Source organism: Cupressus sempervirens, chromosome 3, assembly GCF_028749045.1.
Source record: "Cupressus sempervirens isolate cs-2001-9-10 chromosome 3, ASM2874904v1, whole genome shotgun sequence".
Classification (NCBI taxonomy): Eukaryota; Viridiplantae; Streptophyta; class Pinopsida; order Cupressales; family Cupressaceae; genus Cupressus; species Cupressus sempervirens.
Window position 1 is genome coordinate 407,065,177 of NC_143120.1, and position 15,473 is coordinate 407,080,649.

General features: G+C 35.4%; 1 protein-coding gene across 2 annotated transcripts in view; it reads right to left on the minus strand.

The window, feature by feature from the left end:
• The window catches only part of LOC149566729 (uncharacterized), a 133,398-nt gene that overhangs the window by 61,196 nt on the left and 56,729 nt on the right, over positions 1-15,473 (minus strand). For both annotated transcript variants that reach the window (XM_089820074.1, XM_089820075.1), the window contains one exon: positions 7,995-8,171. In XM_089820074.1, the coding sequence (XP_089676200.1) occupies positions 7,995-8,171 (177 nt within the window). The remainder of the gene's footprint in view (positions 1-7,994; positions 8,172-15,473) is intronic.

A 15,473-nucleotide genomic window follows, 5' to 3' on the forward strand; every position in this document is an offset into this window, starting at 1 on the left:
CGTGCAATTGGAATTAAAAAGCTCGTTCTTGAAAGCAATCCTCATGAAGTAAGTGTTTTTACCATATGCTTCGCTTGCAAAAAAGCCCCATTTCCATGCTTACATATGCTCCTTTCACATCTTGCATACTGCTTCTATATGTTTTAAAAAACCATCATGGTGAATCCTTGCATGCACATAAATGTTCGTTTATGACGAAAATACAAAGTATCATCATAAACAAACATCTTTCCATACATTTTTGTACTTGTTCCATAAGTACACCCTTACTACCCGCACATGCTTTTGTGTTTCAAAAACCCGTTTTTTGGTAGTTTACCATATAGACGCATGTTTTTGAGCTAAAATTATCATTTGCATTCACTATCTTAATAACTTCCAAGCATACCTTTCATGCATGTGTCTCATATTCCGCACTTGAACACTCAAAAATTCACTGCGGATCCTCCTCTTGAAGATGAGCTTACATTTTGGAATTTTCATGTCACAATTGTTTGCACATACACAATAGTTATAACAAAGGACATTGTTCTAGGTGAATGTAAAGAAAGACAAAAAATGAAGCACCAATATGATCAATATCATAACTCCGTGCCTCCTTCACAAGTTTCCTCTTATTGTGAAGGGGTCATGCACACCAATATCTCACACTTTGATATCAAAGATTTCCTCAAAAGGGTAGATGATGCATCCATAGGCAATATGGTGTACATCAAACAAAGTTGCATCTATCTAGTTTCAGCTTTCCCTTTAGCGGCTCATGAGCCGGAGTTCACATTTGCATGTGTTAGAAATTAGGAAGTTCCATCAAACAATCAAAGATCAAGATGGGAAGACCATCATCAACTTGGATCTAGAGACCATTGATCAAATCTTTCAAGTTCCACTTGCTCCATTGATAACTAACATCACCAAAAATAGGCATCGGAAAGATGCAATAGTGACATGGCCAAATGCAGTAGTATGTAAATTCCAACTAGTTGATCAACAAAAAGTCAAATCTTGTTAAATTGCCAAAGGGTGCACATTGTTCTGACTTCAAGGAAGGGATCAATGATGTTAGAGCTTTGATCAATCACATTGCCAAACTTAAGTAGTCTAATGTCTTTAAGCCATGGATGTACAATTACATCTCTCATTAAAAGAAAAAGAAGATCTTTTGGGTAGAGATTATAAGTGACATGATATTGGCGCAGCTATCTCAACTTTCTTTTACTGGTACCTTCTATATGAAGTCCTACATGGTACACATCAATTTTTCTCAAGTCTTTCCACCAAGGGTGACCGCATGATTTTTGCCTGTATGGTTGTGCTTCGCCCAACTCACATTGACACTCGTTGAATGCATTATAAGAGTGTATAGTATGCCTTCTTTGGACATTATATGTACTCATTCGACAAGGAGTTGTCGAAGAAGCGAGTATCAGATAAAGCATGGGCAAAGGTGAATGGAAATGGTAGTATCTTCCTCTAGTTTCCCAACTATACCTACATGAGAGTTGGGTATTTTTTAGATGAGCCATGTACTCTTTGACGGTATCCCACCGACAAGATCATTGTCATGGAGTTGGTGAGACAATTGATAGCAGTGTCATCATACCAATCTTCAATGCATAGGCCCAACATCAGTATTTCATCAAAGAATCCTCTAAGGATTGGCAACTATTCACTAGACACAATACTGAAGGCCAAGAACATGGAATTTGAAGTTCAGAGGATCACCCTAAAGAAGTTCATGGCATGTGCCTAATTTGAATGGCAAGGAGTGAATGATAAAATCAGAAAATCATACATTCATGTCAATTGCCTTAATAATATTTGGGTTGATTTGCCCACAAAACTTGTTATCCGTAAGATGGATTATTGTTGGTTGACCCTAAAGCAAATTGTAGACTTTGACCTCGCAGTTTTCCCTGCAAGGGTTGAAGATAATGATGAAATCCTGGATCTAGAATATACTAAGAAGCACCTTCATAGGTTGCCCATGCCACCTCCATCTTATTCATCTCAGGAAAGTGTCTCTATTCGAGACCATTTTCAGCCTATTCTTGCCAACACAACATTCGGTTGAAGAAAACGGGGTTAAAAGGTATCAAGGTCAAGTGGGAAAAATATTTTGATCCAGCTAGACTGATTGATCTAAGAGTTGAGATATGGGGTAAACAGAAGGATGGCACAAAGCCTTCAACAACAACCATTCCAAAGCTCACCATCAACGATGACAAAGGCAAGGGACGTGTACTTTAGGTGAAGTCTGTTGAACCACAGAAGGGTAACATTATTCTCAACTTCCTCCTCCACCAAGAAAGTGCTTGCCAAAGAAATCTCCTCCTCCAGAAGTCTTGGTTGCAACAGTCCTTAATTTTGCACCAGCCACATATGAGTCAGTATATTCACCCTTGCATGTTGCCATGGACACTTTTCCTTTTTTTAAAGGAACCATTCCTTGAGGATCCAACTCCAATCACAAGAGCCAAACCTATCTTTTCGGTTGCTCCAGTGGTCCTAACAGTGGAGTAGTATCACAAGAGAACTGGATGAGACAAATAATTCTACAGGAACCATTGCAGAAAGTTGGTGAGTTCATGGACACATTGTGACGATCTTTCTAAATGCTTAAGAGCAACTTATTTTCTTCTTTCTCATGCTTTTCAACAGTAGGAATAATTTTGACAAATTGCATATAGAAGCAATTGTACTTAGTAAATGCACACAACATACACCTCTGTACATGATGTAATTAAGTTGCAATAGTATTAGGCATGCAACTCAAAATAAGTCAAAGTTAGTTAGGAGTTTGTTCGAAGAATAAGTCAAGGTGGTTAAGGCTTTCCTCTTTCCTCTCCCACCTTTATCTCTCTTCTTTTCCTATATAAAGGAGATCCCATTGTAAATAATCACATTTTTCTTTATACAAGAAGGCTATACTTGTAACTTGAAAACTTTAATTTTCTAGATATAAATTTATAAATTTCTCAAACTTTGTGTTGTGAGGCTTGGAATTAATCATTGTTTTCTTAAGTTGCATTGGTCGATTTATCTTTGTTCCATTTTACAACCTATCTCTGTGAAGCATTTGAGCATTCAATTTTGTCCTTTGAAGACTTTGAGCTTCTAAAAATGAGATTGCTATAACTTATTAGTGGCTGCAAGTACTAGGGTTGAAGACTTTGTTCTTTAACTTCTAGTATATTATTTCAATTTGGATAGTTGGCAAGAGACTTTACACCTTGTTAGTTCTTCACTTTCTTCTTCCAAAAGGGTTGGTCATAAGAGACTTTGGGCTCTTATTACCAATCAAATAATTAAGTTATAATTGTTGTCTTAATGTTGTTCTTACATCAACTATTAAGCCACCGATATTATTGTAGCAATAGGTTCCTTTTGGTAATTTGCATGTAGTAGTTGTTACCATTAAATAATTCCTGGAAAAAGAGGAATTGATTCAAAAAACAATCAATTTGTCAATTTCAGTCAAATTTTTTATTTAGCCACCTACGGTAAGAAGGGAGCCTCCCCTATTGTTGAGGGGAGAGATTTATCTCACTACATTGTTGCCTAATGTTTTTATTTCGTAAGTTGTAGTCTTCGTGACTTACAAAAATATTTAGTCAACAAATAGCATTTCAAATTTCAGTAATACACCTCTAGGTCTACTTTTTATTTCTTTTTATAGACTGTAGGATCAAGAAATCTTTTTAACACGATTGGGGACGCTAGCGCAACATGTCTTCTAGTACCACATGGGTTAGGGAGCAGCTAGACCTCATGCTTTACCTTAGGAAGCTCTTTCCAATCAAGTTAATACCCCAACCTTACCGCCGAGTCTATTTCAATCTTTAAAATTATTGCAATACTTAATATAATAGGTCCGTTAAAATACATATATAAAATGATCATAGGACTATCAAATATTGTTTATATATTTATATCAAATACATATATTTTGAATGAATAAATATATCATAATTTATATATTTCAAATACCTAGGACCATTTTAAAATTATTTCAATATTTTAAAAATTATTTCATTCAACATCAACTTTATATTCAATTTTATTTCAATATTCAATAAAGTTTCATAGTCATGACTTGAAAATTATTTTGTATTATTTAATGACAACAATCATGAACAAATTGCCTTTTGTTCTATTTTTATTTTTTTATTGTCCTTACTTTGCTAAAAGAAAATGGCTTATGCAAGTATATCTAGTAGGAGAAAGAACGACTCTTGATGGAAACATGGAATACCAAGTACTGTGGGAGGAGAGATCATTTGCATCCATTGCAGCAAAACTGTGAATGGTGGCATAAGTCGCCTTAAATATCACCTTGCTAGGATGTATTTCCGAGATACTGCACCATGTGACAAAAGTCCCAAAGAGGCTACAGGGGATGCAATAGCGAGCTTTGAAGCATATGGCAGCCCCAATGACAGTAGAGCCGATGCGAGCCCCAATGACAGATTTGGATTTTTTAGTGTCACAAGCAAGCATGCGGACTTACTCCTCCCTTAGGCCACAGCTACGAGGATCAGAAAGTGTGGGCAGCCATATGTCAAACTATAATGTTGCACGTAACACTCCTAGTGCTTAATCAGGATTGCACAGCATTGCATGGCACATAGAATTGCAAAATGTGCCAAAGTTGGCATGTGATAGATTTTGCTCCTACACCAATATAATGGCAATAGCAACAGAACAGTAGAAAACATTAGAGGCAGTGGCAGGACCAATGACAAATTTGAACTTTATAGTGTCAAATGCAAGCATGGGGACTTCTTCCTCCCTCGGGCAACAACTACAAGGATCGAAAAGTGCGGACAGCCATATGTCCAAATATATTGTTGCCATAGATTGCAAGGCATTACATGGAACATAGAATTGCAATATGTGACAAAATTGGTATGCGCTAGATTTTGCTCCTACACCAATATTCCCTTCAATGTTTTTTCCGATCCATATGGTGAGCAATTGGTAATTGCATCGAACATGCCAAGTGAGGGTTTCAAGGCCAAAGTCACTATGGGTTAAGTAGGCCACTATTGCATGATGAGGTCCAAAACACTCATGAGCTTGGGAAAAGTAAAAGGAGAATTCAGGAAATGAATGGCTACACCATTCTATTTAATGGGTGGGCCATCTGAAAGGAATATGACGCTCCTCAACTTTGTAGTTGATTTAGAGGGACAATTGATATTTTTAAATATCAATCGATGCCTTTAATGAAGTGAAAAATGTAAAGACTATATGCAACGTTTTAGATGATATGGTTAGGGAGCTGCGAGTGCCAAAGGACATCTAGATTGTGATTATAGTGCAGCTGCATATGTGGCAGCCAACAAACTTCTAATTGGCTAGGCATCCAACATTATTTTTGAGCTCTCGTGCTGCCTATTTTTTGACATGATCCTTGACAACATGGGAAAACCAAGTTAGGTGCTTCTAATGCAAATTTCAACATGGCTCCAAAACTCCAACTTTGTATCAAAGTATGGATTCAGAAAACCCCTTCTCCAGTTGTGAGGGTTTCTTTTCTCAAGGGCATTAAGCAGTCTCGAAATTTGTCATGTGTAGATTTGGATTTGCCCAATTTTTAACTTTTGGAGCAAAACAAGCATCAATTTTTTTTTAGAAAAATTCTATTTTTGTCCAAGCTTTCTATTTCCATTAAGTTACTTTGGAAATTTTTTGTTTTCAAATAATCCACTTTTGGAAATTGTGATATTGCTATAAGGATTCACCTATGTAGTTTTTTGAGTTGAACTCATTGACTCAGGTTTCATGAGTAGGGGTTCACATGAATCCATTGCTCATAAGAATGAATGGAACATTTAGCACTCACTACATCTAGGTGATGCTCATAGATATGAAGCACTGGGACTTCCCGGAAGGTCACCAATTCTAGTACTACTGCAGCTTGAGCACACGTAACTACAAAATTTCCTCTATGGTTAAACCCACTCTCCTTGCAACTCATTGACCCATGTTTCATGAGTAGGGGTTTACATGAATCCACTGCTCATAAGAATGAATGGAGCATTTAGCACTCACTGCATCTAGGTGATGCTCACAGATATGAAGCACTGGGACTTCCTGGAAGGTCACCAATTCTAGTACTACTGCAGCTTGAGCACACGTAACTACAAAATTTCCTCTATGGTTAAACCCGCTCTTCTTGCAACCCCATTTGCGTAACCTTCAGTAAGTGTTCTGCCTTATGAACCATTCATTAGAAAGCTCATCAATTGAGAAGTAGGAGATATTTTCCATAGCAAGTCAAGTTGTGATATTGCTATCAAGATTAAACCGTGTACTTTTTTTTAGTTCAATTCATTGACCAATGTTTCATGAGTAGTTCAAGAGTCCATATGCTAGAAAGAGTCTTTATGGTTCAAGAATCCTCAACCTTTCATTGATAATTAATTATTTAAATTTTCTAATCTTACAGTTCATTGATTCTATTGAGCTTTTTATATCTAGGTGTCAGAACTGTTAGTGAGGATTCTGCAACTAGTGGATGGGGATAAAAACTCCATGGGGTATCTATATGAAGCCATGGACGGGGCCAAAGTGCCCATTCAGTGTGTACTGACAACATTCTAAACCAGCTTCAAGGAGCAAAACACTTTAAAAAGAACCATGTAAACTCAAGTTACCATTAGACTCCTACCAGTCTTCAATATGTTTGGAGCCAAGTTAGAAAACAAAACAAAAATTGCATGAGATGTTAAATAGAAATTGCATGAGATGTTAGTTATGAATTTTCTGCTTAATCAATTCAGCAGCAACATTCACATGTCTTACAAATGATTTCCTTAACCTCACAATAAATCCTTCACGTTCATCTACTTAGACACTAAGGAGAAATCAGACACATTGAACAAACACAAGTAGCAAGCTAACTTTGACAATTTTACATTTGTTGTTGCGCACATCTAGTTCGTAGGCTATATCATTAACTCAAAGGGCATCTAGTAGATCTAGAAAAGATAAAGATTAACAAAAGATTGATCAGCTTCAGGTAATCTCAAAATACCTAATATATTTTCTTTGACTTGCAAATTTCTATTGCAAGTTTGTGCTCAGATTTTCACACTATTGCTAGCTGCTAATCAAATTACTTGACTGAAGTCATTTTCTAACAGAAATTTTTCTGGGACACACTTTTCAATTGAGGCAGCACCTTTGTGCAATGTTGTTCCTCATTGTGCCAAATATTGCAGTGTCCAGATCAAACTGATGCATCAAAGTGGACTTAAAGCTGTTCTCACCTAACACGGGCATCCAACCATTTGTCACTGAAACATTCAACAACGCACTTTCGCCTGTGAAAAAAATTTGTACACCATTGTGCAAGATGTAGTACAATGGTATTACTACATTCTTGGGAAAAATACCAATATCATAAGTCACTTCAGTTTTGGAGTGCATAGAGCAAGCTAGAGAATATGCGACATATGAAGCGGACAACCTTGTTATAATAGTTAAATATAGTCTTCTAACATACAAGGTGAAGATAAATAGCAAGCTCCCTTAACCTAAATATGGAATAAACATTTCATTTTTCAACCTATCACTTAGCATGTTGACCTTTACTTTCTGTAATGCCACTGATGTGAACTGTAGTTGATATCCTTAAAAAAGGTGAAACCCTTTCAAAAAAAATATATTACAGGCTTCTACAGCTTCATAAAAAAGTTATATCCATATGCTCCGACGAAGAAACAAAATATACTCTATAACTCATGAATACCAAGAAAAACGACAACAAAATGAGAGACAAGGCAAAACAAAATACCTTTGTACACACACACACACACACACATATATATCAAACCCTTTCAACGAAAAAATATTACAGGCTTCTACAGCTTCATAAAATAGTTATATCCCTATGCTCCGATGAAGAAACAAATTTGACTCCATAATTCATTAATACCAAGAAAATGACAACAAAATCAGAAACAAGGCAAAACAAACTAGGAACCCACCTTGGCAAGAAGTGGCGTAGGAGGTAAGACGATTGCTCTCATCATCCATAAGTAACTTTCTGCCATCCTCCTTTCAGCGTCATCAGAACTAAGCAGTTTCTCATATATGACAGCAGCCCACAAGTGGGCTAGCTCTCTCATTCTCCCTGGCATATGAATACTGAACTGGTTTAAGGCCTGCATACATACATTTATAGAGCATTAGTAAACTCCAGTTTGATCTTATCAACAGTATTGTTGTAAATGAGATCTCAAATATATCAGTGAAAGAAATGCTTAAAAGTATGACTTATTCTATAGTTCATCACAATCTCTGCAAGCATTATTAGGTAAAGGTTTGAAGCTAGATTTACTTTTCTAGAAAAGGCTTCTAGATAAAATTCATCAACCACAATGATAAACAAATATAATTTATAGAAATTAAAAACCTGCTGACATAGTTTGAATACCAAATATTCCCCAAGCTAGGTAAAATATGCTCACAAAGTTTTCATAAATTGTAAAAGTTTGTACAGGCCTTCTTTAACCCTTTTTAACAAAAAATTGTTAAAAAAAAAGCTATAATAATTGGGCTCATGAGTGATGAGTTTTATCAAGATTCTAAGATCTAACAATTGAGGTGAATACATCTCTGAGAACTTTAAAGAATTCTACATCTCTGTTGGGATTCAGAGGGAGTATACAATACCATATAATCCACAACATAATGGAGTGGTAGAAAGGAAAAACAAAATTACAATTGAATCAGCTAAAGCTGTGATGCGCGATCAAAATCTTCACATCTCATTCTGGGCCGAAGCCTCAAGTACAGTTGTATACATCCAAAATAGATGGCCTCATTCAATCTTAGAAAAATAACTCCTAAAGAAGCCTTTAAAGGGAACAAGCCAGATTTAAATCACTTTAGAATCTTTGTATGTCTGGTATATATTCATGTCCCTAAAGAAAAGAGATCCAAATAAGAAACCTCTAGGAAGAAAGGCATATTCGTTGGATATAGCAAATCCTGCAAAAGTTACAAAGTTTACATTCCATGACAAAGAACTATTGAAGTCAATAGAGATGTTAAGTTTGAAGAAGACACTGTATATAACTTCTATAAAAACATTGAAGAATCAAACAAGGAATCAACCACAGAATTAGATGAAAACCCTAAAGTTGAGAATCAGCGGGAGAATTGTTCAAAAGATCATGAACCCTTATCTTCAAATACTAGAAACGTTGAAATCCCTAATAGCAAGAAAAGACCACTTTGGGCAAGAAAGAAGATTGAAGAAAACAATGTAGAACCTGATGAACTCTTTAGACAAAGTAAGAAAACTAGAAGTCATTCATACTATGTTGCCCTTGTATCTAAACTTATCAAATCTGAACCATCAAGTGTTGAAGAAGCCTTATCATGTCAAGCTTGGAAAGATGCAATGATTGAAGAATATCAATCCACATTAAGAAATGGTGACTTGGATATCGTACCGAGACCTAAAGACAAATCAGTTGTCCCCTCTAAATGGTTATTCAAAATCAAACATGCACCAGATTGTAGTATTGAAAACAACAAAGTCAAATTCATTGCCAAAGGATTTTCCCAAAAGGCTAGAATTGACTATGAACAGACATTCGCTCCAGTTGCTCGATACACCTCTCTTAGAGTCATTATTGCTATTGTAGCATCCAGAGGATAGAAGATACATCAAATGGACATTAAAACTACATCCTTGAATAGTGTTATTGATGAAGAAGTATATTTAGAACAGCCAGAAGGATTTATCACTTGTGATAAGAATTCCTTTGTGTGTAAATTAAAGAAGGCCCTATACGACCTTAAACAAGCCCCCAAGGCTTGGTGCGAAAGAATAGACAGCAATCTCACCAAACTAGGATATTCCAAAATATAGTTGATTTCTAACATTTATTTCAAAATATCTAATGGTGATATGATATTTTTTGTTCTATATATTGATGACTTACTAATAATAGGGGAAGATCATCTTATTGTAAAATGCAAACAGGATCTTGCGTCTGAGCTTGATATGAAAGATCTTGCACTGGAAGTATGGCAAAAGGAGATCTACATTTTCCTAAACCAAGGAAAATACACTATTGATATCTTGACCAAATTTGGAATGATGGACTGTAAGCCATTACCCACTCCAATGGAAACAAATCTTCCTAAACTTAAAAGTCATGGAATTGAATCTGAACCTATACGTCCAACAGACTACCGACAAATAATCAGATCTCTAATATATTTGGTGAATACTCATCCTGATATTTGTTATGCAACGAATGCATTAAGTCAATTTATGTGTGAACCTAAGAAGATTCATCTCATGGAAGCCAAGTACATCTTGAGATACTTTCACATTACCATTGGATATGGTATGAAATATGATCATGTTGAGATTCATCTACGCGGATATACAAATTCTTATTAGGTTGGTTGTTCCATTGACTGTAAAAGTACTACTGGATGTTGTTTCAGCCTTGGATCTACCACGAGATCTTGGTTTAGTAGAAAGCAATCAGCAATATGGTTTAGGAAGCTACTACTTGGATAATTTGGGAGTCTTTGAACCCTATAGTTATGCACTATGACAATCAGAGTTGTATAAAGCTATCAATAAATCCACTCTTCCATAACCGATCAAAGCACATTGTGATTCCCTATCACTACATCAGAGATATGTTGGACAAGAACGTCATCAAGTTAGAATACATCAGTACTCATGAGGGAATTGTGGATATATTCGCTAAACCTCTCTCTAAACCAAAAGTGGAGCATTTTAGAGGTAAACTTGGGATGATTAAAATGTGATTGTAACTCCTAAGATTGAATCTCAGTTATATTTAATTGTAAGATATTTATGTATATGTGTGTGTGTGTATGTGTATATTCAATTAAATTTTTCTTTTGATGTTAAAAGAGTTACTATCTTTCATTTGTAGATTATGTCATGAAAGGTGACGATCTTTCATTGATATATTTGTAAGGTTGTTATTGTAAGGTGATGATCTTATCATGATGGACTCATTAAGTGCTTGTCTCGGAGTGTTGGAAGTCATGATAACAAATGTATCATGATAGACTACATTAAATTGTTGTCCCAAAAAGCTGGAGATCATGATACTTGTCATGATAGATATCATGACATTCTGATTACTTGTTATCAGATAGACTACATTAAGTAGTTGTCTCGATGTGTCGGAAATTAGATAACCTATTCTCCTGATAGGCATCAACGAGGGTGATGTCAGTGCACATATCAAGAGAATATTAATACAATTAGTGAATATTAATGATTCATTCTCCCTCGCTAAGAGGGAGTGTTAAAGTATGTATATGGTAAAACATTGGTATATGTGTGTGTATTTATTTTGTGGTTATATATATAACTACATGCACATATACACTAGCATATATACATATATATATATATATATATACACACATATTTATATTTATATTTTGTTATTAAATAAATCTAATTTACTAACACTATCGGTCTCCTCCTTGTCTACCTGATAAAGTCCCTATAATACTAGGGCACCATCCAAAGAGATATTGGGAGGTTTATGAGTTGCTTCATCACTCATTACAAGAGCATTAGTTAAGGTAATAAGAGGACATGTCCATGTAGGGACATGATTCTACAAGCTATAGCCACGTAGAGTCATGTCTCTACGTGAGCATGACTCTTGACTTATATATATCCCATAATTGTTGTTGTAGGAAACACAACCAATCTACGACATTGTTAGTACCTTGAGCAAGAGATTCATTCCTCGTTACATCTGCGGTCTATGTTATAATTGTGCTTTGTGATCATATCAGAAATATATATATATATATATATATATATATATATATATATATATATATATATATATATATATATGTCAGTCTTGATCTATATCATTCACAAGTTATATCAAACTTATATATACTTGATATATATATATATATCAAGTACTCAGTTTAAGCTTCTATAGAATTCTTCACCTTGTTATTGTATCAGAGATCTTGTGACATCATCCCTATGGATTATTGTCATATACTTTTAGGAAGGCCTTGGCAGTACAATAGGAAAGCTTTGCATGATGGTAGATTGAATCAGTATACTGTTTGGGTTAATGGAAAGAAACAAGTATTGTTACCTTTGGTTGGGAAATCTGAAGAAAGTTTGTGTACTTCTGTAAGAGTTTGTTTGCTTGAAGGAAATCAGTTTGTGAAAGATATGAAGAAACAAAATGGTTTTTTTGCTTTGATTCCTAGAAAGATTGAGAAACAAGATAAACTTGAACATGCACCTAAAGTGAGATCTTTGTTAGCTAAATTTCAAGATATCATTTCTAATAATGTTCCTAATGGATTACCTCCTGTGAGAAGTATAAGTCATTGTATGGATTTGATTCTTGGAGTTAGTTTGCCAAATAAAACACTATGTAGACTAACACCTAGTAAGAATGAGGAATCGTATAGACAAGTGCAAGAATTGCTTGAAAAATATTTGATAAAAGAAAGTTTGAGTCCTTGTGCAGTACTTGTCGTATTAGCACCTAACGAGAATGGAGAATGTGCACAAATTCTAGAGCTATAAACGGGATAACAGCGAAGTGTAGGTTTCGCTTTCCTAGGATGAATGATATTATGGACAGATTGAGTAGAGCAAAGTATTTTACAAATATTATTATGAAAAGTGGCTATCATCATATTAGAATCAAAGAGGGGGATGAATGGAAAACTACTTTTAAGACTAATGAAGGTTTGTATGAGTGGTAGGTTATGCCTTTTGGTTTAACTAATGCACCTAGTACTTTTATGAGGCTGATGAATGAAGTTTTGAAGAGAATCTTGGCTAAGTTTGTGATTTTATATCTTGATGACATATTAATCTACAATAGGACTAAAGAGGAACACCTTGAGCATTAGACAAGTTATGCAAAGATTGAAAGAGGAGAAATTGTTAGTAAATCCAAAGGAATGTTCAATTCATAATGCTATGAGAGAGACTATGAGAGGTGATAAAAAGGATTTAAAGTGGACACATGGAGCAAATAAAAACTTTGAAACATTCAAGGAAAAAGTTGCAAAATTACCTGTTCCTGCATTGCCGAGTTTTAACAAAGTTTTTCAAGTTGACTGTGATGCTAGTGTATATGTGCATGCAGTTATATTAGACTGGACAATCTAATAAGGTACTAAATGCATGGATTAGAAGAAGAAGTTTGTTGACATAGATGAGAGTTAAAGTGCTCAGTTTTGAGGGATTGAAAACCTTGTATGAAATTGACCCTAATTTTATAGAACCTTGGAAAGCTTGTAAGAACCTTGTAATTGATGAACAAGATAAGTGACTGGTGAACAAGATAAGTGGGTTGATTATTTGGGTTGGACTTACAGGACATTTTGGGATTGATAAGATAGTAAAGATGATTTTAGAGAGATACTTTTGGCCCCAAATATATAAGGATGTTCAGAAGATGGTGAGGAGTTGCAAAATATGTCAAGTTGCTAAAGGAAGTAGTTAGAATGGTGGTTTATACACACCTTTGCCTATTTCTTGCAGATTTTGGGAAGATATCAGTATGGATTTTGTTCTAGGATTACCTAGAACTCAATGAGGTGATGAGTCTATCTTTGTGGTGATTGACAAATTTTCTAAAATGGCACATTGCATACCTTGTAAGAAGAGATCAGATGTAGTACACATAGCAGATTTATTTTTCAGAGAAATTGTGAGACTTCATGGATTGCCTAAGACTATTGTTTCAAACAGAGATACTAAGTTTACTAGTTATTTTTGGTGGACACTTTGGAGGAGGCTGAATACTGATTTGAAGTTTAGTTCTACATTTCATCCACAGAATGATGGATAGACTAAAGTTGTGAACGGAAGATTGGGAAACCTGTTCAGACGTTTGATCGGGGAGAGACCTACTAATTGGGACTTGATTTTGGCACAAGCAAAGTTTGCATATAACATTTTTGTGAATAGAAATACTAAGGAGACCCCTTTTGAGTTTGTAAATGGCATGAGTCCTAGAGGAACTACTAAGCTAAGAAGATTGGATGCTGAAGTGAAGAATATTGTCTTGAAGCTGAAGAATTTGTGGGATTTATGAGGAATATGCATAAGGAAGTGAAAATAATCTACATAACAATAATCAAGGATATAAAGACAGAGCAGATAAGAAGAGAAAGCATTACAATTTTAAGGTTAAAGATAAGGTAATCATACATTTGAAGAAGAATAGATTTCCAGCTGGTACATACAATAAGCTGAAGATGAAAATGTTTGGTCTTTGTAGAATCTTGAAGAAACATGATAGTGGTAATGCTTTTAAAGTTGAATTGCCTAAAGATATGGATATTTCACCTATGTTTAACATTCCAGACATCTTTAAGTATCATGAACCCAATGAAGAATCAACTGATAAACCAGATTATCCTAAGAAGAACACAAAAGGGATTGAAATGATTTCGGATACAAGAATTAATAAGCGCACCAGAGGAAAGGATTACAAAGAGTATTTGGTTCGGTGGCAACATAAACCGATTGAAGACAATTCTTGGATCTCAAAGGTTGAGTTTGATCTTTATGATACTTCTCAAATCATCAGGGTTTCCTGATGTGGACATCAATTATTTTGTTACCCTAGGTGTCTAATGCAAGAGCATCTCAAGTACTTTGGCAATCTTGCATCACCAAAAAGATTTCCTTCTTTGTTCTTTTGTTGTTTAGAGGATGGTCGTTGTTGTTCATATTTTTCCTTTTTGCGCAGTCAACTACTTGATGTGAGCATACTGTCGATCCTTTGTCTAAGAGCGCAGACCTTAAGCTCATTGATTGTAATTTGATTGTATATGGTTGTAACCACGTAGGCCTTATGCCAAGCATGTTTAATGAAGATTATCTATCATTACTACATTGACTCCTCTATAATTTCTCGTGGTTTCTCCTATTTGGTGGTTTTTGTGTGCAACTCTAAGCGAGGGTAGCTAGGAGGTGCCTTCCTTCAACCTCTCGTCATATGTCATATCAAGTCAAACCCTGAACTCAACTCGTTGGTCACTAATTGTAGTCAAGGATTTCTCACATGTCAGCAAGGTCCTCTCCTACTTTGTTGGGGAGGTGTAGGTTCCTAACAATCTCTTCCCACTCTCGTCTCAAATGTTGTGTTCTTCCTTCCCTCTATTGGACCTCTACCTCCTACTACTCTGGCTTCAATTGACAATTTGGCTTTTGCATTTTTGGTGGGCTTTGAGATTCCTCATCAATTCCCTGCAACCTTCATTGCCTCTTTCCTTGTTCCTTAATATAAAGAGATTCTCACAAATGCTTCTCCTTCTCTCTCTTCTTCTTTTTTTGTCCTAGTACGTCTCCTTTCATCCTTGTTTGGCATAAGGGGCATTTATTAATGAGTTGTCAAAAGTACAACATTTGTTTGTGCCATGCTTCATGCTCCCTTGGGTTTCTA